The sequence below is a fragment of the Dendropsophus ebraccatus genome, chromosome 11 (assembly GCF_027789765.1).
Source record: "Dendropsophus ebraccatus isolate aDenEbr1 chromosome 11, aDenEbr1.pat, whole genome shotgun sequence".
NCBI lineage: Eukaryota > Metazoa > Chordata > Amphibia > Anura > Hylidae > Dendropsophus > Dendropsophus ebraccatus.
Window position 1 is genome coordinate 94,735,347 of NC_091464.1, and position 22,502 is coordinate 94,757,848.

General features: G+C 53.5%; 1 protein-coding gene and 1 long non-coding RNA gene across 2 annotated transcripts in view; both read right to left on the minus strand.

Annotated features, from left to right (window-relative positions):
- ARHGAP31 (Rho GTPase activating protein 31) overlaps nucleotides 1-9,764 on the minus strand; it is a 128,268-nt gene extending 118,504 nt beyond the window's left edge. Inside the window, exon 1 of the mRNA XM_069946347.1 lies at nucleotides 9,166-9,764. Coding sequence (XP_069802448.1) covers nucleotides 9,166-9,256 — 91 coding nt within the window. The 5' untranslated portion in view covers nucleotides 9,257-9,764. The remainder of the gene's footprint in view (nucleotides 1-9,165) is intronic.
- The window catches only part of LOC138768201 (uncharacterized), an 860,246-nt gene that overhangs the window by 530,769 nt on the left and 306,975 nt on the right, over nucleotides 1-22,502 (minus strand). The window lies entirely within an intron of this gene.

The following is a 22,502-nucleotide window of genomic DNA, read 5'->3' on the forward strand; positions in this document are numbered from 1 at the left end:
TGGGACGCTCTCTCTCTCTGGCAAAGTTGTGAGGACACTGATACTATAGATGGGACGCTCTCTCTCTCTGGCACTGTTGTGGGGACACTCTGATACTATAGATGGGACGCTCTCTCTCTCTGGCACTGTTGTGGGGACACTCTATAGATGGGACGCTCTCTCTCTCTGGCACTGTTGTGGGGACACTCTGATACTATAGATGGGACGCTCTCTCTCTCTGGCACTGTTGTGAGGACACTGATACTATAGATGGGATGCTCTCTCTCTGGCACTGTTGTGGGGACACTCTGATACTATAGATGGGACGCTCTCTCTCTCTGGCACTGTTGTGCGGACACTCTGATACTATAGATGGGACGCTCTCTCTCTCTCTCTCTAAATAACATTGGTATAGGGGCTCTGTGGGGGTATTTATGGGGTCTCTCTGGCTGTCTGGCTGGCAATGTGCATCCAGTTGGCATTATTAGGGGTACTACGACTGGTAACATTTATCAGGGTGTTATGACTGACACTATTCATGATGGTTCCCTAGATGGTATCATTTATGGGAGGCTCTCTAACCAACAAAGTTATGGGGGTACCCTGGAAGCCACTATTATGGGGGGCACCCTGCATAGTACTATTATGGGGGCACCCTGAAGGGTACTATTATGGAGGCACCCTGGAGGCCACTATTACGGGGGCACCCTGGAGGCCACTATTACGGGGGCACCCTGGAGGCCACTATTGGGGGGGGCACCCTGGATAGTACTATAAGGGGGGGCACCCTGGATAGTACTATTATGGGGGGGCACCCTGGACAGTACTATTATGGGGGCACCCTGGAGGCCACTATTACGGGGGCACCCTGGAGGCCACTATTACGGGGGCACCCTGGTGGCCACTATTAGGGGGGGCACCCTGGTGGCCACTATTAGGGGGGGCACCCTGGATAGTACTATTATGGGGGCACCCTGGATAGTACTATTATGGGGGCACCCTGGAGGCCACTATTAGGGGGGCACCCTGGAGGCCACTATTACGGGGGCACCCTGGAGGCCACTATTATGGGGGCACCCTGGAGGCCACTATTATGGGGGCACCCTGGATAGTACTATTATGGGGGCACCCTGAAGGGCACTATTATAAGGGCACCCTGGAGGACACTATTATGGGGGCACCCTGGAGGCCACTATTATGGGGGCACCCTGGATAGTACTATTATGGGGGCACCCTGAAGGGCACTATTATAGGGGCACCCTGGAGGCCACTATTACGGGGGCACCCTGGTGGCCACTATTAGGGGGGGCACCCTGGATAGTACTATTATGGGGGCACCCTGAAGGGCACTATTATAGGGGCACCCTGGAGGCCACTATTACGGGGGCACCCTGGTGGCCACTATTAGGGGGGGCACCCTGGATAGTACTATTATGGGGGCACTCTGGAGGGCACTATTATGGGGGCACCCTGGAGGCCACTATTAGGGGGGGCTCTTTGGAGGCCACTATTATGGGGGCATCATAGAGGCCAGTATTACGGGGGCACCCTAGAGGCCACTATTATGGGGGCACCCTAGAGGCCATTATTATGGGGGTACCCTGGAGACCACTATTATGGGGATACCTTGAAGGCCACTATTATGGGGGCACCCTGGATAACACTTATGGGGGCACCCTGGAGGCCACTATTATGGGGGTACTCTGGAGGCCACTATTATAGGGGCACCCGGTAGGCCACTATTATAGGGGCACCCAGTAGGCCACTATTATGGGGGCACCCTGGAGGCCACTATTATGGGGATACCCTGAAGGCCACTATAATGGGGGCACCCTGGATAACACTTATAGGGGCACCCTGGAGGCCACTATTATGGGGGTACTCTGTAGGCCACTATTAGGGGGGCACCCTGGAGGCCACTATTAGGGGGGCACCCTAGAGGCCACTATTATGGGGATACCCTGAAGGCCACTATTATGGGGGTACCCTGGATAACACTTATGGGGGCACCCTGGAGGCCACTATTATGGGGGTACTCTGGAAGCCACTATTATGGGGGCACCCGGTAGGCCACTATTATGGGGGCACTCTGTAGGCCACTATTGAGGGGGCACCCTGGAGGCCACTATTGAGGGGCACCCTAGAGGCCACTATTATGGGGGCTCTTTGGAAGCCACTGTCATGGGGGCACCCTGGATAACACTTATCTATAACACTTATAGGGGCACCCTGGATTACACTTATAGGGGAACCCTGGATAACACTTATAGGTGCACCCTGGAGGCCACTATTATGGGGGTACTCTGTAGGCCACTATTAGGGGGGCACCCTGAAGGCCACTATTATGGGGGCACCCTGAAGGCCACTATTATGGGGGCACCCTGGAGGCCACTATTATGGGGGCACCCTGGAGGCCACTATTATGGGGATACCCTGAAGGCCATTATTATGGGGGCACCCTGGAGGCCACTATTATGGGGGGTACTCTGGAGGCCACTATTATGGGGGCACCCGGTAGGCCACTATTATGGGGGCACTCTGTAGGCCACTATTAGGGGGGGCACCCTGGAGGCCTTTATTGAGGGGGCACCCTGGAGGCCACTATTATGGGGGCACCCTAGAGGCCACTATTATGGGGGCACCCTAGAGGCTACTATTATGGGGGCTCTTTGGAGGCCACTGTCATGGGGGCACCCAGGATAACACTTATGGGGGCACCCTGGAGGCCACTATTATGGGGGTACTCCGGAGGCCACTATTATGGGGGCACCCGGTAGGCCACTATTATGGGGGCACTTTGTAGGCCACTATTAGGGGGCACCCTGGAGGCCACTATTAGGGGGAAAACCTGGAGGCCACTATTATGGGGGCACCCTAGAGGCCACTATTATGGGGGCACCCTAGAGGCCACTATTATGGGGGGTACCCTGGAGGCCACTATTATGGGGATACCCTGAAGGCCACTATTATGGGGGCACCCTGGATAACACTTATGGGGGCACCCTGGAGGCCACTATTATGGGGGCACCAGGTAGACCACTATTATGGGGGCACTCTGTAGGCCACTATTAGGGGGGCACCCTGGAGGCCACTATTATGGGGGCACCCTAGAGGCCACTATTATGGGGGCACCCTAGAGGCCACTATTATGGGGGCACCCTAGAGGCCCCTATTATGGGGGCACCCTAGAGGCCACTATTATGGGGGCTCTTTGGAGGCCACTGTCATGAGGGCACCCTGGATAACACTTATGGGGGCACCCTGGAGGCCACTATTATGGGGGCACCCTGGAGGCCACTATTAGGGGGAAACCCTGGGGGCCACTATTAGGGGGGGCACTCGGTAGGCCACTATTATGGGGGCACCCGGTAGGCCACTATTATGGGGGCACTCGGTAGGCCACTATTATGGGGGCACCCTGAAGGCCACTATTATGGGGGCACCCTGAAGGCCACTATTATGGGGGCACCCTGAAGGCCACTATTATGGGGGCACCCGGTAGGCCACTATTATGGGGGCACCCGGTAGGCCACTATTATGGGGGCACCCGGTAGGCCACTATTATGGGGCACTCTGGTACTATTTATGAGGGTTTTATGACACTATTCTCAGGTTCTCTGGGCGGCATTGTTATTTATGGCGTCTCTCTGGCTAGAAATCTTTATTAGGTGCCCTGCGGCCACCAGGTCCCATACAGGGGGTGAATACAGAGGCTGTCACTTACAGAAGGATTCTACAGGCAGAGACACTTCCACCGAAACCCCCAGCTCCTAAATGGCAAAGCACAATAAGATGATGACATAATGCACTGCCAGTCAGGATTCTGGAAGAGCTGGGTGACAACCCCTGTGATGCTGGACAGATTAGTAATAGAAGGTGCTAAGAGGCTGTCACCCAGCTTTTCCAGACTCCTGTAAGGCAGATTAGAGAATTAGGAGAGCATGGGTTATGCAATGACAGAACCACATGGACATCACCCAGCTTTCCCAGACTCCTGAATAACAGATGTGCATAGTTAGGCAGCGAGATGTGAAATATATAAGTGGTTATAGAATGACACAACTGGGTGACTTTGCCATTCAGAAGCCTGGAAAGGCTGGGTAGCAACCGCTGTCGCAGCAATGATTATGAGCAAATCTGAGAACCTGGGTTATAAAACGGAACAACGGAGCAAGTTTACCATTCAGGAGCCTGGAAAAGCTGGGTGACAACTACAGAATAGGGTGTCAAGACCATATGACCTAACTTTTTACAGACTTCTGAAAGGACTTATGTAATAGGATGAGAACATTATGTACGTCAGGAGTTTGGGAAAGCTGGGTTTATATCTAATTTTTCATAAAACATGTCAGATATTGACACCCAGCTTTCCCCGACTCCTGAAAAGGAAAATCTTGCTAACCAGGGTGTTATAATGATAATTATATGGCAATTGTACAGATTAGCCATTCAGAAGTCTGGGAAAGCTGGGTGAAAACCCTGTTAGGAACTCTAATAATTTGTACTAGTTATCCAGCTTTCCCAGGCTTCTGAATGGCAACTGTTCTAGTTTACAGCAATATACACATGGCAGGTCATGAGAATCATACACGTGGCACCCAGCTTTTCCACACTGACATAACTGTCCAAATTAGCCATTCAGGAGTCCTGGAAAGCTGGGTGGTGACCCCTCTAGCAGTCGTCATTGCTTGCCTATTCATAGGAATGACTCAGCTTTCCCAGGCTTCTGAGCAGCAAATCTGCTAGGTTACAGCAATAACAGCATGGTGGGTGACTCTTCCTCCTGTAAGAGGAGTCTTAGAGTTACCACCCAGCTTTTCTGCACTTCTGACCAGAGAAATATGGTAGAAGTCCTGGAAAGCTGGGTGACAACCTCTCTGGAGTTGCCATAGTGTGCATATTCATAGACTATACATACAGTATCCTATACAACCTCACAGACAGGGAGGAGTCACCCAGCTTTCCCAGTCTTCTGAATGGCAAGTCTTCTATTTATACAGTAATAAGAGCATGGCGGGTCTATGGAGGCTGTAATAATACAGGTGTTACCCAGCTTTCTCAGGATTCTGAATGTCTTGGGCAGCATGTCGGAGGCTTGATGGCGGTTACGTGCTGCGTCTACAGAGGCGTATGACGGAAATGAAGCAAACTTTAAAGGCGCAGGCACACATTCTGCTTGGCTGCAGATCAGAGACCCCCAGAACAGAGCCCCCTCTATCCCGGCTGATGGCAGCAGGGGCAGGTGGGAAGCAGATGGAGCGGCCGGCATTCCTCCCGCTGCCATTCCTGCGCCTGCATGTGGGAATCATTACCCCAGATTCCTGGTGCGGCTGCCATTCTGTCATCAGCAAAGTCCAAATAAACCAAAATATTGGACACTTCTCCGGTGGCGACCGGCTACCGTACACCCCACGGCGGAGACCTGCACACGGCCGCGTTCAGACACAAGGATGGACTGAAAAAAGTTTCAACCAAATAAATTGTTTCACAAGAGTTTTAATTTGCTGCATATGTGACGTTACGTCCTACAGAGAAGCCTGCAGAGGGGGGGACATGCCAAAATGCAACAAAAACATCACAAAATGCAACCAAAACCACAACAAAATGCAAAAAAAAAAAAAAACACAAAACGCAACAAAGACATCACAAAACACTAAAGTGAGGACGCTACATGTGAATAAGGCCTGGATCTTAAAGGGATTGTCCAGGATAAGACACCCCTGTCCTCCAGTTGTGTGCAGTATAACATCACATCTCCATTCACTTCAATGGAACTGAGCTGCAGTCCCATACACAAACTAACAGCAAGGGTGGCGCTGTTTCAACTAAAAAGAGAAGACAAACTCGTCCTCTTCTGTCAACTTTCCGTTCAGGCTTCTGTAAAAGCTGGGTGACAGCCAATAAGGATGCACTTTGGACTCTTCCAGCTCTTACATATCAATCAATGTAACATGAACAGAGCCCTAACCTGTGTATGCCGTCATCTGATCCCATCACTCACCTGGGAAAGCTGGGTGACACCAGTGACTAGAATAGTATCTGATAAAAGATAAAGGATTGCTGATGAAAAGGTGTGTAAACATGTGTGTCCCTATGACAACACTTTCAACACTTCAGTGTTATCATAGGGACAGGCATATAGGACTTCTCATTCTTTTAGCTAAACTACAAAAAAATCTTACCGGTTGATATGGTAACAGTGACGGGCCAAGGACAGGAAGTGTTATCATAGGGACACAGAAGCCAGTGTTCCAAACCTATGGCTCTCCAGCTGTTGCATAACCACAACTCCCATCAGTATAAGGATCCCCAAGCCGTGACTGTATGGCTGTTGCAGAACTACAACTCCCAGCATGCCTTTCACTCAATCGGATAGTGGGAAGGTTGTCAGCATTCACATAGCTATCTATAATGTCCCGGAAGCTTCCGTGTCCCTATACGCCGGGACGTGTGAGGCCTCAGCTGCACAAACCTGCAACGTCCCACTGACTCCAGGTTACAATTTCTCTCTACTTGTTGTCAGTGAATGAGGACACAGCCCTGGCCGTGTCCAGCGGATAGGAGAGGAGGACGTGTTACTGAGAACCCCGACCCCCTCAATCCCACAGACCTTACAGAAGAGAGATGCACAGTGTAATACAATGTAACAGAACTGCATCTGTGACAAGTCACAGCTCTGGACAGTTTTCCCAGTTTCCATCCACTGACAGCTAGCAGAGATCTTAAAGTGAGAAAGCGGAGAAAAAGTTGTAGAAAATTCCAGTATAGAATGATCCCAGTGAAGCTTTATTCAGGCCAAAGGATACAGTACAGCAGTCTGGAAGGTAGGGGTGCCCCATGAACCCCTAAAGTGCTGTGGACAAACACTAAGTTGCCCCCCACTTGTCCATGTCAGGAACTGTCCAGAGCCGGAGAGGTTTACTATGGGGATTTGCTGCTGCTCTGGACAGTTCCTGACATGGACAGAGGTGGCAGCAGAGAGCACTGTGTCAGACTGGAGAGAATACACCACTTCCTGCAGGACATACAGCAGCTAATAAGTACTGGAAGTCTGGAGATTTTTAAATAGAAGTAAATTACAAATAAATATAACTTTCTGAAACCAGTTGATTTGAAAGAAAAAGATTTTCGCCGGAGTGACCCTTTAAAGCCGTATACCAGTTTTTTCCAATACATACATCAGTGTCAGTAAAAGGCGGGGCTACAGAGCCATGAGTCAGGAAAAGCTGTGCAGTACTATGAAACTAGTACAAATGAGGAGTGTACCTTAAACATTAGATATTAAATGAAAGATAGCTGAATCTGGGAAGCTATGCGGCTGCTCCTGGGCAGGGTTGGGGGCGGGGCTTGCATGCAATGTGCAGGCAGAGTCAACTGTTAGGACCGCCCCTGCAGATACTTTGATTCTATAAACTGTAATAGAAAAAATGAGAGCTGGAATCTGATTGGCCCCCTCAGCCTCGGAGGCCCTAGATATGGGGCCTCCCTGTATTCCTATTCTGCATGGCAGCCACGTATGAGCGCAGCGCCATACACTGTAATTAGCAATCGCATACAATTACCAGAGCTGTAATTACCGCCATCATCTGTCTGCAAACACCGGGCCTTAAGGGAGAACGCCAGAAACAAGCCGCCATCTGCCGCAAAACCAAACAAACCGTCGCTTTAAGAAGAAGAACACAAGAAAGCAAAGAGGAGACCTGAGACTCGAGGATGAGCCAAGGCTGGGACCTCAGCATTACTCACAGCAGCACAGAGAGAGTAAGCGTCAACCATAATGTGATGTCATTTCTGTCTAATCCACCCAGGATGTTACCAGGATGACTCGTCAGGGGGAAATGTCAGAAATAAGAGTCATATTAACCCTTTATTATCGATTATTGGCAATGGAATATCCAGCACTTAAAGAGTTAATGGCGGCCTTTTCCCCTTGCTCAGGAATATTCTATAGGAAGCTGCCCAATGCTAATCCACCATATACAGTGCACGTGCAGCCTCCTGGCAGCGGAGGGGTTAACCCCCATCCCATCTCAGCTTCCCTCCTTATATAAGGAGCCTTCTAAGGTATCATATATGGGAGACACTAGTGACACAGTATAAAAGATCATACAGCTGGAGCTCAATGGGTTAACCCCTAGAACGCTGATAACGCATTGACTGAGCCTCCTCCTGGCAGTCAGTGGGTTAATCCACTCCCTTCACACTGTATACATTATATACATGCATCTTCCTGGCAGTCAGTGGGTTAATCTGTGCACCCCCTTTAATTCCGTTCACCCCTTCCTTCTGTATATATACAATTCACTGGGCACCTCCTGGCAGACAGTGGGTTAATCCTGGCACTTCTGCCCAGTTAACCCTTCACACTGTATAACTTATAATTCATGCATCTTCCTGGCAGTCACAGCACAGTGAGGGTTAATGCCCCCGGGGTAGACACATTATCTATAGACTCCCCATAACGTCCCGGCAGTGGAGGGGTTAATCCCCCCTCCCCAGTTAACCCCTTCCCTCCTGGCAGAACTTGTTGCAGCATCAGAAGTTACATTGTATCTTTTGCGTTTCCTGTTGCCGTTAATTTGAATCAGATGTGTCGTCCCCCCCACCGGCCGTTAACCCCTTCCTGGCCGCGGTAGCCGCCATCCCCACATGCCGGGGTCTCCCTCCCCACACCCCGGGGGTCTCCCTCCCCACCTCCCGGGGTCCCCCTCCCCACCTCCCGGGGGGCACTCCCCCTCCCCACCTCCCGGGGGTCTCCCTCCCCACCTCCCGGGGGTCTCCCTCCCCACCTCCCGGGGGTCCCCCTCCCCACCTCCCGGGGTCCCCCTCCCCACACCCCGGGGTCCCCCTCCCCACCTCCCCGGGGTCCCCCTCCCCACACCCCGGGGTCTCCCTCCCCACCTCCCGGGGTCTCCCTCCCCACCTCCCGGGGTCCCCCTCCCCACACCCCGGGGTCCCCCTCCCCACACCCCGGGGTCTCCCTCCCCACCTCCCGGGGTCCCCCTCCCCACACCCCGGGGTCCCCCTCCCCACCTCCCGGGGTCCCCCTCCCCACCTCCCGGGGGTCCCCCTCCCCACCTCCCGGGGGTCCCCCTCCCCACCTCCCGGGGTCTCCCTCCCCACCTCCCGGGGTCCCCCTCCCCACCTCCCGGGGTCCCCCTCCCCACCTCCCGGGGGTCTCCTCACCATCGTGGCCGGAGGTCTCCAGGTGGTCGCTCAGGTCACAGCCGAAGGCTCCTCTCCTCTTGCTCTTCGTCTTGGCTCCCTTGTTCTTCATGAGTTGGTGCAGAGAGGAGCCCCCCACCCTCCCAGAGACCGGGGGACGCGGAGCCGGTGGCGGAGTGAGAGGGGGTCCCGGAGAGGCGGCTCAGCCTGCAGGGGTCACTCCATGGAGGTGCAGGCAGCTGTGGGCAGGAGATCAGCTGTCACCCCGGGGCGGGGGGAGGAGGGAGCTGCTGCTGCACGGGGCTACAGGGCGGCGCGGGGGTCACATCCTGGGGGCTGCGGGCACCTTGGCATCATGTAGGTTTGGCCGGGGGGGGGGGGGGCTGCTCAGCCGCTTGTCTCAGGAGCTTGCACTCCAGTGCGCAGCATCTCCTCTCCTCAGGCGGCAGATGACTCCGGAGACCCCGATGGACTTTTTCCCTTCTTCCTCCTTTTCTTACAAATCTCTGGGTTCTCCAGCTCAGGAAATGCTGCTAAGGAAATGAGGAAGGAGAAGGAGGGGGGCTGCCTGTTATTTTGGCCGGGAGTGTGTGATGGGTGGGGGTTGTGGTGGGATGACAGGGGGGAGGGAGGGGGAGAGAGGAGTCCTGACATGCACTGCCAGATAACGGGACAGCAAGGACCGGGCTGCGGGAGGAGAGAGGTGACCCTGCCCGGGACTAGTCAGGAGAGGGGCCCGGGACTAGTCAGGAGAGGGGCCCGGGACATGATATGGGGGCCCAGGACTAGTCAGGAGAGGGGCCCGGGACATGATATGGGGGGCCCGAGACTAGTCAGGAGAGGGGCCCAGGACATGATATGGGGGGCCCTGGACTAGTCAGGAGAGGGGCCCGGGACATGATATGGGGGCCCAGGACTAGTCAGGAGAGGGGCCCGGGACATGATATGGGGGGCCCGAGACTAGTCAGGAGAGGGGCCCGGGACATGATATGGGGGGCCCTGGACTAGTCAGGAGAGGGGCCCGGGACATGATATGGGGGGCCCGGGACTAAACAGGAGAGGGGCCCGGGACATGATATGGGGAGCCCGGGACATGATATGGGGGGGGGCCCGGGACATGATATGGGGGGCCCGGGACTAAACAGGAGAGGAGCCCGGGACATGATATGGGGGGGCCCGGGACATGATATGGGGGGCCCGGGACTAGTCAGGAGAGGGGCCCGGGACTAGTCAGGAGAGGGGCCCGGGACATGATATGGGGGGCCCGGGACTAGTCAGGAGAGGGGCCAGCCCAGCAGAGGAGGGGACTAGGACATGATATGGGGGGCCCGGGCCACGATACGGGTGGCATGGAACATGATATCAGGGGCCCGGGACATGATATAAAGGGCCCGAGACACGATACGGGGGGCATGGAACATGATACGGGGGGCCCGGGACACAATATTAGGGGCTCGTGACATGATATGGGGGGCTAGCCCAGCAGAAGAGGGGCCCGGGATACGATATCAGGGGCCCGGGACACAATACGGGGGGCATGAAACATGATATCAGGGGCCCAGGACATGATATAAGGGGCCCAGGACACGATACGGGGGGCATGAAACATGATATCAGGGGCCCGGGACACGATACGGGGGACATGGAACATGATACGAGGGGCCCGGGATATGATACAAAGGGCCCGGGACACGATTTTCGGGGCTCCTGACATGATATGGGGGGCTAGCCCAGCAGAGGAGGGGCCCGGGACATAATATCGGGGGCCCAGGACATGATATCAGGGGCCCAGGACATGATATCTGGGTCCTGGACATGATATAAGGGGCCTGGGACATGATATGGGGGGCCCGGAACATAATATCAGGGGCCCAGGACAAGTCAGGGAAGGGGCCATCCCAGCAGAGGAGGGGCCCAGGACATGATATAAGAGGCCCGGGACATGATATAATGGGCACGGGACACGATACAAGGGGCCCGGGACACGATACAAGGGGCCCGGGGCTTGTCAGGGAAGGGGCGATCCCAGAAGAGGAGGGGGTGCATGATACAAGGGGCCCAGGGCATGATATCAGGGACCCGGAACACAATATAAGGGGTCCGGGACATGATATAAGGGTCTCGGGACATTATATGAAGAGCCCAGGACATGATACGAGAGGCCCAGGACTTGTCAGGGGACGGGACATGATACAAGGGGCCCAGGGCATGATATGAGGGGCCCAGGATACCATATGAGGAGCCCGGGACATGATATCAGGCCATAGCCTGTGCCCGGTGTTACTGTAATGGTCCTGTCCACCAGCTGTGCAACTCTGCAAACTGAAGACAAGTGAAGTGTTATGACGGTGACATCATAGATGCCAACATATACCATGGCGTAGGGGCCGCTGCATACACTCCTCTAGTGCCCGACCATGCGCCATAGAGTCCTGGTAAAGTACGGCATGGCAGAGGAAAGTTACCACCTGGCGTCCATTGCACCACAGTCTATGTAGGCAGCATAGTCTCAGCAGGACATCCTCCCATAATGCAGTGCGACCCCAAAGCTGCTGCGTCATAAGGGCTCTGGTCACACAGTAAGGTAAAAGCAAAATACAGCCGTATCTTCAGTGTAATAATATTTTCTATTGAAGTCTATGGAGAACAGGAGAGAAGAGCGTTGTAACCGGAGTACGGGAGTAACGCTAATAACATTGCTCCTCATTTATCTCCTGGTCAGGTGGTACGAAACACGTGACTGCTATTGTCCACCATCAACAGCGCCACCCCTGCCCTAAGGTTGTGTGCGGTATTACATCTCTGCTCCATTCACTTCAATGGAACCAAACTGCAATACCGCACCCAGCCTGAGGACAATAGTGGCGCTGTTTCTGACAGACAGCTGCTGTGCTTGTGTAAGCCTTGATAACCCCTTTTATATGTTTTCTTACAGAATCACAGGGCATGAGCTCCATGGCAATGGTGCGGCACCCATGAGTCACGGCAACATCGCGGAACTTCGTGATCACATGACGTCCTCCTGCTGGGACCACAGATGTAAATATAAGGACACTCTGCAGCTGTTGTTGTCCAGCAGCGCCACCACAGGTTAAATGAGGTATTACATAATAGTTGCTGTTAAAATCAGTGGGTCGTCCAGGTAACGGAGGAATCTGCCGGCGCTCGGGAGTCGGGATCCCTCCTAAAAAAAACAAAAAATGATCTAATAATCTCCTACTGAATAGAATGTAAGCTCTTTGGTCCAGTCTGACTGCAATAATAAGGATTGGATTATTTCTCATAAGACATGGACAGAGGTGGCAGCAGAGAGCACTGTCAGACTGGACAGAATACACCACTTCCTGGAGGACATACAGCAGCTGATAAGTACTGGATGACTGGAGATTTTTAAATAGAAGTATATTACAAATCTATATAACTTGCTGATACCAGCTGATTTAAAAAAAAAACCATGTTGGCCGGGGTCCCCCTTTATGGTGGCAACAGTGCCATCTCCTTAGCCTTATAATGGAGAGACCTCTGGGTGACGCTTTAGGGCTGCAGTGTAAAGCATGGTGGAGAGAGAGCGGCTGATAGCAGAAGGTGATGTCAGACCATGACAGATGATACAGCTAAACTGAAAGCGTTATTGAGGAACTCTGACTTTCACTGTTTATGGGGGCCTCCACTACCCTGCATGTCTATGGGGGCCTCTACCTTTTATGTCCATGGGAGCATTCTACCCTGCATGTTTATAGGGGCTCCCTACCTTGTATGTCTATGGGGGCTCTCTACCCTGCATGTTTATAGGGGCTCCCTACCTTGTATGTCTATGGGGGCTCTCTACCCTGCATGTTTATAGGGGCTCCCTACCTTGTATGTCTATGGGGGCTCTCTACCTTGTATGTCTATGGGGGCTCCCTACCTTGTATGTCTATGGGGGCTCTCTACCTTGTATGTCTATGGGGGCTCTCTACCTTGTATGTCTATGGGGGCTCTCTACCTTGTATGTCTATGGGGGCTCTCTACCTTGTATGTCTATGGGGGCTCTCTACCTTGTATGTCTATGGGGGCTCCCTACCTTGTATGTCTATGGGGGCTCTCTACCTTGTATGTCTATGGGGGCTCCCTACCTTGTATGTCTATGGGGGCTCTCTACCTTGTATGTCTATGGGGGCTCTCTACCTTGTATGTCTATGGGGGCTCTCTACCTTGCACCATTTATGGGGGGTCTCTACCATGCATGTCTCTGGGGGGGTCCCTGCCTTGCACTATTTATGGGGTCTCTCTAACTTACACTATTTTTAGGGGCTCTCTACCATGCATGTCTATGGGGGGGTCCCTGCCTTGCACTATTTATGGGGGCAGCACTTGCTTGGGGTACTCTGCAGTGTTGGAGGGACTACCATGGACAGAACTTAGGGCCCCCCTCCCCCCACCATGTGTCCTGTATATACAGGGGCCCCCTTGTGCTGCAGCTGAGGAAGTCTGTCACTCATCCCTGATGACGGACGACATTGTGGATTCTAGAAAACAAAACCACGGAGGAAGCGAATAAAGTGACGGAGAAGGATGAAAGCGACAGGAAACGGAGAAAGGAAGAGAGATCACATGATCCTATACAGAGGCTGCTGCACAACTACAACTCCCAGCATGGCTTCCTATACAGAGGCGTCCCCAACTGCTGCAGAACTACAACTCCCAGCATGGCTTCCTATACAGAGGCGTCCCCAACTGCTGCAGAACTACCACTCCCAGCATTGCTTACTATACAGTAATAGTATATCCAGTGAATCATGGACCCCATTGTCTACACTGGATACAATTGCTTTAGTTGCAGCATCTTTGGTAGGTCTGATGCATGAAAAATACAGCTCCCACAATGCAATGGGTTAGGGTGCAGCTCTGGGTGTGACTGGAGTAGAAGACATGCTACAAGCTATGACCCTATGACCATGTCCCCAGCTTGTTGCTCTCCAGGTATTGCAAAACTACAACTCCCATCATGCCCTGACAGCCAAACACTGATCTATGATCTGTACTAGATATAAAGCCAAGTATTCGCAGTGTTGTGGAGCAATGCTGAGTTCCTGGAATTAAAGGGGCAGTACTAGAAGAATTGGTCATTGATTTGGAGCTATTGGATTGGAGATGGGTATAATCCCCCTCTGTAGTGGTGTCCTGCCTGGATCACATGATCAGCACCATCGCCCCCTGCTGGAGCACTTGAGGGTTGCAGTAATCAGCCCCCATCCTCACTTTCTGGACTCCTCCTTCCTCCATGTGCTATATAGGGTTCTCAGGTGGCAGCAGTGATACCAGGATAGAGAGGACGCTCCTCCAGATCTAGGTGCCAGCTTCTTACGGGAGGCGTTTCTGGGTGCCAGCTTCTTACGGGAGGCGTCTCTGGGTGCCAGCTTCTTACGGGAGGCGTCTCTGGGTGCCAGCTTCTTACGGGAGGCGTCTCTGGGTGCCAGCTTCTTACGGGAGGCGTTTCTGGGTGCCAGCTTCTTACGGGAGGCGTTTCTGGGTGCCAGCTTCTTACGGGAGGCGTTTCTGGGTGCCAGCTTCTTACGGGAGGCGTTTCTGGGTGCCAGCTTCTTACGGGAGGCGTTTCTGGGTGCCAGCTTCTTACGGGAGGCGTTTCTGGGTGCCAGCTTCTTACGGGAGGCGTTTCTGGGTGCCAGCTTCTTACGGGAGGCGTCTCTGGGTGCCAGCTTCTTACGGGTGGCGTTTCTGGGTGCCAGCTTCTTACGGGAGGCGTTTCTGGGTGCCAGCTTCTTACGGGAGGCGTTTCTGGGTGCCAGCTTCTTACGGGAGGCGTTTCTGGGTGCCAGCTTCTTACGGGAGGCGTCTCTGGGTGCCAGCTTCTTACGGGAGGCGTCTCTGGGTGCCAGCTTCTTACGGGAGGCGTTTCTGGGTGCCAGCTTCTTACGGGAGGCGTCTCTGGGTGCCAGCTTCTTACGGGAGGCGTCTCTGGGTGCCAGCTTCTTACGGGAGGCGTCTCTGGGTGCCAGCTTCTTACGGGAGGCGTTTCTGGGTGCCAGCTTCTTACGGGAGGCGTTTCTGGGTGCCAGCTTCTTACGGGAGGCGTTTCTGGGTGCCAACTTCTTACGGGAGGCGTTTCTGGGTGCCAGCTTCTTACGGGAGGCGTTTCTGGGTGCCAGCTTCTTACGGGAGGCGTCTCTGGGTGCCAGCTTCTTACGGGAGGCGTCTCTGGGTGCCAGCTTCTTACGGGAGGCGTTTCTGGGTGCCAGCTTCTTACGGGAGGCGTTTCTGGGTGCCAGCTTCTTACAGGAGGCGTCTCTGGCTATTTCTGTCTCTGCCTCTTTTGTTCGCTGGCCATGTAAAAGCAGCTTCCTGTCTGGAGATCTCTGCTCTCCAAAACGACCTGCCAGGCGCCTCTCTTACTGCCAAAAGAAAGGAAAACGCTTTCCTATAAAGAGAGCTGAGCTGTAACGCTTTCCTGAGACGGGCAGAGCGCCATGACATCACCTGCGCATGCTCACGGCAAATCCCCACCCCCCATCTGTGTTTTTTTTTTTTGCATGTTGCTTATGGTAACATAATCTTATAGTTAGACATACAAAACAAATCAGCTGAGCTGTAGCCACCACTAGGGGGAGCTGACTGCACTGTGATGTATACAGCATCCATAATACTCCCTATCTGTATGCAGGCAACCATTGTGTGAGATTAAGAGGGTGGAGAAGGTCAGGATTGGCCCCTGCTCATCATGGGCCCCATTTTCTGCCGCAGTCTTAGTGTTTGGTGTCAGATTCCTGCTTTCTTGTCTCCTACTAACTTCTAGGGAAGAGAAAGCAACTAGTGTTGGCCCCTACATCCGTCTCTCATGCTGGATCAAAGTGAGCCATGAGTCCTGCAGGTCCATCCTGGAGTGTCCCTTTAAATCTCATCCAATGCTCCTTCAGATGTTAGTGGTCAGACATTACCTGAGTGTAATACAGCAGACGGGATTATTGATCCACCGCCCGGCTATATTGTCTGCAGATAGAACGGCCACCTCCATCAAAATAATTCATGTGCGCTAAGTGGCCACCTCAGTACCATGACGGACGGATAGGGGCCTAGTAAGTAGTCGGCTAGGCCTCAGCCATTACTATTTTTATTGTACATATTTCCCAAACACACAGTATACATTATTCATATGGCTGCTGGGGCCAGAAGAGTCACCGTAGTAAACTGCTTCCTGTTACTCACAGCACAGAAATAGCAAAGTCTCAGAACTCGTCCATCTCATCAGAAGGTTACAACTCTAGTGGTGCTATGGTGTTATGACCAAAGAGGTCCATGGAGTCCTGACCAAAGAGGCCCATGGTGTCCTGACCAAAGAGGTCCATGGTGTCCTGACCAAAGAGGTCCATGGTGACCCATAATAGCCATCGTGTCCTGACCAAAGAGGTCCATGGTGACCCATAATAGCCATGGAGTCCTGACCAAAGAGGTCCATGGTGATCCATAATAGCCATGGTGTTCTGACCAAAGAGGTCCATGGTGACCCAAATTGGCCATGGAGTTCTGACCAAAAAGGTCCATGGTGACCCATAATAGTCATGGTGTCCTGACCAAAGAGGTCCATGGTGGCCCATTATAGCCATGGTGTCCTGACCAAAGAGGTCCATGGTGACCCATAATAGCCATGGTGTCCTGACCAAAGAGGTCCTTGGTGACCCATTTTAGCCATGGTGTCCTGACCAAAGAGGTCCATGGTGACCCATAATAGCCATGGTGTCCTGACCAAAGGGGTCCATTGAGTACTGACCAAAGAGGTCGATGGTGGCCCATTGTAGCCATGGTGTCCTTACCAAAGAGGTCCATGGAGTCCTGACCAAAGAGGTCCATGGTGACCCATAATAGCCATGGTGTTCTGACCAAAGAGGTCCATGGTGACCCATAATAGTCATGGTGTCCTGACCAAAGAGGTCCATGGTGGCACATTATAGCCATGGTGTCCTGACCAAAGAAGTCCATGGTGTCCTGGTCAAAGACGTCCATGGTGTCCTGATCAAAGAGGCCCATGGAGTCCTGACCAAAGAGGTCCATGGTGACCCATAATAGCCATGGAGTCCTGACCAAAGAGGTCCATGATGAACTATAATAGCCATGGTGTTCTGACCAAAGAGGTCCATGGTGACCCATTATAGCCATGGTGTCCTGACCAAAGAGGTCCATGGTGACCCATAATAGCCATGGAGTCCTGACCAAAGAGGTCCATGATGAACTATAATAGCCATGGTGTTCTGACCAAAGAGGTCCATGGTGACCCATTATAGCCATGGTGTCCTGACCAAAGAGGTCCATGGTGACCCATAATAGCCATGGAGTCCTGACCAAAGAGGTCCATGATCAACTATAATAGCCATGGTGTTCTGACCAAAGAGGTCCATGGTGACCCATTATAGCCATGGTGTCCTGACCAAAGAGGTCCAGGGTGACCCATTATAGCCATGGTTTCCTGACCAAAGAGGTCCATGGTGACCCAGAGCCTCCTGTACCCGTATCACCCAGCTACAGTGTTCCTGTACCCTCCTCCTGGTTCCTGTGTTCCCTCTGTGGTGTTTCCATATCCTGGTGTTCCTGCTGTCTAGCCCGGAACTCCCAGTAGGTTCCGGTATTCCTGCTTGTTCCCATCCTAAGTGTGAACCCGACCCGTGATTGTAACAGCTACCTGTTCCTGCACCAAGTTACCTGCATAGTGCGACCTGCACCGTGTGAGCTCCACTGTGTGACCTGCGTCTCTGTCTCCAGCATCCATCACCTGTATCTGGTGTGTCCACTCTCTATATATTTGCCTGTTTGGCAGGAGGTTACCTCCCGTGCCATCTGCTTTGCCAGGACCAGCTGCCACATGTTCTGTGGTAGAGGTAGCGAGCTGGCATGTCCTCCGGGAAAGCCTCCACCATCAGGAGTATCTGGTGAAGAACGGAGATTACGCTTAGGCAACGTCCTTAGGGATAGAGAGTCACGTGACACAGTGGGCTCACGGCCGCTAATGCTGACACAACCTTATATGTGTCCCATGAGTATGCGCTTGTATTGACTTCTGATCAGATTCCACTGATGGATGTACGGACACAATGTTGTCCCTATAGCGGGGCACCAGCAGGATGGGCACCCAGTAATCCGCACTGGTCAGAATGTGGCCGGCTGGCCGGTCATTGCCCAGGCAAGTCACCCACACACAGCACCCTGTTGGGGGGGGGGGGGGTTCATACAACTTTGGCTACAGAAACTTGAATAAGAGGAATATCTTGCACTCACGGCTATGGCTTAATCCATCTGGACTCCCTAGGGTGGCAACCAACTTCTTCAGCCACTGGTATTCACATGGCGATCAATCAGACTCCAGCTGTGCTCATCTCTAGTCAGGATGTGGAGTGGTACAGGTACAGGAGGTGTCTTGCAAAAACAGCAATGACAAACCTTAGTACAACCAAAGGACCTTGACGCTCAGGCAGGACACGTGTGCAGGAAGCCTCCAGCCACAGATCACTGAGCCTGTAAATCTGGGAAGGTGAGCATGTGCCCCCTCTAGTGGCCGGATCTATACTGCAGGAAGAGAGGACACATGCTGCTCTATGCGGCTAGGCCTGAAGAGCTGAAGGATTAGTGACAGTGAGTGAACGGACGACGGCCAGGATGCCTGACCGCTGTTACAGGTTGGATGCGTATGTGTTCACCTGTCTCCTGGTACTGAGTAATTGATCTTCCCCACTGAACTTCTGTTTAATTGGACACCCGGTCAGAGTTCACCCTTTATGCCATTGAGGTGCTGACCTGCCCACAGTGTGTCCCAGTGCCTGATCTGGGAGACAACAGCCTCCTGCTCGTCCATCACTGTCTCATCCACCTCCTGCTCCTCCAATGCCTCCACCTTCACCGTCACATCAACCTCCTGCTCCTCCGACACCTTCACCATCACATCCACCTCCTGCTCCTCCAATACCTCCACCTTCACCGTCACCTTCACCTCCTGCTCCTCCGACACCTTCACCATCACATCCACCTCCTGCTCTTCCGACACCTTCACTGTCACATCCACCTCCTGCTCCTCCGACACCTTCACATCCACCTCCTGCTCCTCCGACACCTCCACCGTCACATCCACCTCCTGCTCCTCCGACACCTCCACCTTCACATCCGCCTCCTGCTCCTCCGACACCTCCACCTTCACCATCACATCCACCTCCTGCTCCTCCGACACCTCCACCTTCACCTTCACCGTCTTATCCACCTCCTGCTCCTCCGACAACTTCACATCCACCTCCTGCTCCTCCGACACCTTCACCGTCACATCCACCTCCTGCTCCTCCGACACCTCCACCTTCACATCCACCTCCTGCTCCTCCGACACCTCCACCTTCACCATCACATCCACCTCCTGCTCCTCCGACACCTTCACCTTCACCGTCACATCCACCTCCTGCTCCTCCGACACCTCCACCTTCACCGGCACATCCACCTCCTGCTCCTCCGACACCTCCACCTTCACCGGCACATCCACCTCCTGCTCCTCCGACACCTTCACCGTCACATCCACCTCCTGCTCCTCCGACACCTCCACCTTCACCGTCACATCCACCTCCTGCTCCTCCGACACCTCCACCTTCACCGGCACATCCACCTCCTGCTCCTCCGACACCTCCACCTTCACCGGCACATCCACCTCCTGCTCCTCCGACACCTTCACCGGCACATCCACCTCCTGCTCCTCCGACACCTCCACCTTCACCTTCACATCCACCTCCTGCTCCTCCGACACCTCCACCTTCACCGGCACATCCACCTCCTGCTCCTCCGACACCTCCACCTTCACCGGCACATCCACCTCCTTCTCCTCCGACACCTTCACCTTCACCGTCACATCCACCTCCTGCTCCTCCGACACCTCCACCTTCACCTTCACATCCACCTCCTGCTCCTCCGACACCTCCACCTTCACCGGCACATCCACCTCCTGCTCCTCCGACACCTCCACCTTCACCGGCACATCCACCTCCTGCTCCTCCGACACCTTCACCTTCACCGTCACATCCACCTCCTGCTCCTCCGACACCTTCACCGTCACATCCACCTCCTGCTCCTCCGACACCTCCACCTTCACCGGCACATCCACCTCCTTCTCCTCCGACACCTTCACCTTCACCGTCACATCCACCTCCTGCTCCTCCGACACCTCCACCTTCACCGGCACATCCACCTCCTGCTCCTCCGACACCTCCACCTTCACCTTCACATCCACCTCCTGCTCCTCCGACACCTCCACCTTCACCGGCACATCCACCTCCTGCTCCTCCGACACCTCCACCTTCACCGGCACATCCACCTCCTGCTCCTCCGACACCTTCACCTTGACCGTCACATCCACCTCCTGCTCCTCCGACACCTCCACCTTCACCGTCACATCCACCTCCTGCTCCTCCGACACCTTCACATCCACCTCCTGCTCCTCCGACACCTTCACCGTCACATCCACCTCCTGCTCCTCCGACACCTCCACCTTCACCGGCACATCCACCTCCTGCTCCTCCGACACCTCCACCTTCACCGGCACATCCACCTCCTGCTCCTCCGACACCTTCACCTTCACCGTCACATCCACCTCCTGCTCCTCCGACACCTCCACCTTCACCGGCACATCCACCTCCTTCTCCTCCGACACCTTCACCTTCACCGTCACATCCACCTCCTGCTCCTCCGACACCTCCACCTTCACCGGCACATCCACCTCCTTCTCCTCCGACACCTCCACCTTCACCGGCACATCCACCTCCTGCTCCTCCGACACCTCCACCTTCACCGGCACATCCACCTCCTGCTCCTCCGACACCTTCACCTTGACCGTCACATCCACCTCCTGCTCCTCCGACACCTCCACCTTCACCGGCACAGCCACCTCCTTCTCCTCCGACACCTTCACCTTCACCGTCACATCCACCTCCTGCTCCTCCGACACCTTCACATCCACCTCCTGCTCCTCCGACACCTTCACCGTCACATCCACCTCCTGCTCCTCCGACACCTCCACTTTCACCATCACATCCACCTCCTTCTCCTCCGACACCTCCACCTTCACCGGCACATCCACCTCCTGCTCCTCCGGCACCTTCACATCCACCTCCTGCTCCTCCGGCACCTTCACATCCACCTCCTCCACTTGTTCCTCCGCCTCTTAAAAGTTTTTTTTTTTTCATTTAATTTATTAGATTTTTTATAATATAATTTGAAGTAGTTTGCCATTTTTTGCCACCCAATTGTCCTGTTTTTAAAGGATACTCCGGGGAAAATCTTTTTCTTTCAAATCAACTGGTGTCAGAAAGTTATACAGATTTGTAAATTACCTCTATATAAAAATCTCCAGTTTTCCAATACTTATCAGCTGCTGTATGTCCCGCAGTAAGTGGTGTATTCTCTCCAGTCTGACACAGTGCTCTCTGCTGCCACCTCTGTCCATGTCAGGAACTGTCCAGTGCAGAGAAGTTTTCTATGGGGATTTGCTGCTGCTCTGGACAGTTCCAGACATGGACAGAGGTGGCAGCAGAGAGCACTGTGTCAGAGTGGAAATAATACACCACTTCCTGCAGGGCATACAGCAGCTGATAAGTATGGGAAGACTGGAGATTTTTAAATAGAAATAATTTACAAATATGTATAACTTTCTGACACTAGGTCGGACCCAGCATACATTTATGGCCTACCCCTTAAGCAGCTGTATGAAGGAGTGATGCAATGCCAGAACATTGGGGCCCGAAATTCCCACAATAACCCAGTACACTCCTGCTGAGACTGAATAGCAGTTGGGGCTGTCATTCCTAAAGGGGCATCTAGGGCTGATGCCAGATGTAGGAGGACAATAGACGACGGCTGTATATAGCCCATTCTACCAGGTAGATAGACCTTCTAATGCAGTGATTTTCAACTTTTTTTTAGCCGCTGCACACTTTTTATACTTAAAAAATCCCGGGGCACACCACCAACCAAAATGGCACAAAATGACACTAAAACAGTACATATTATACATATAGTTAATAATAGATACTAAATGTATTTATACTCACTCAGTGTGAAACCTGGGCCTGTTTTCTTCTCCCCCCTGTGCTTCTCTCCACCATACTTCTCCCCCCTGTGCTTCTCCCCCCTGCTTCTCTCCTGTGCTTCTCTCCCCCATGCTTCTCTCCTGTGCTTCCCTCCACCATACTTCTCCCCCTTGCTTCTCTCCTGTGCTTCTCTCCTGTGCTTCCCTCCACCATACTTTTCTTCCCCCTGCTTCTCTCCTGTGCTTCCCTCCACCATACTTCTCTCCTGTGCTTCTCTCCTGTGCTTCCCTCCACCATACTTCTCCCCCCTGCTTCTCT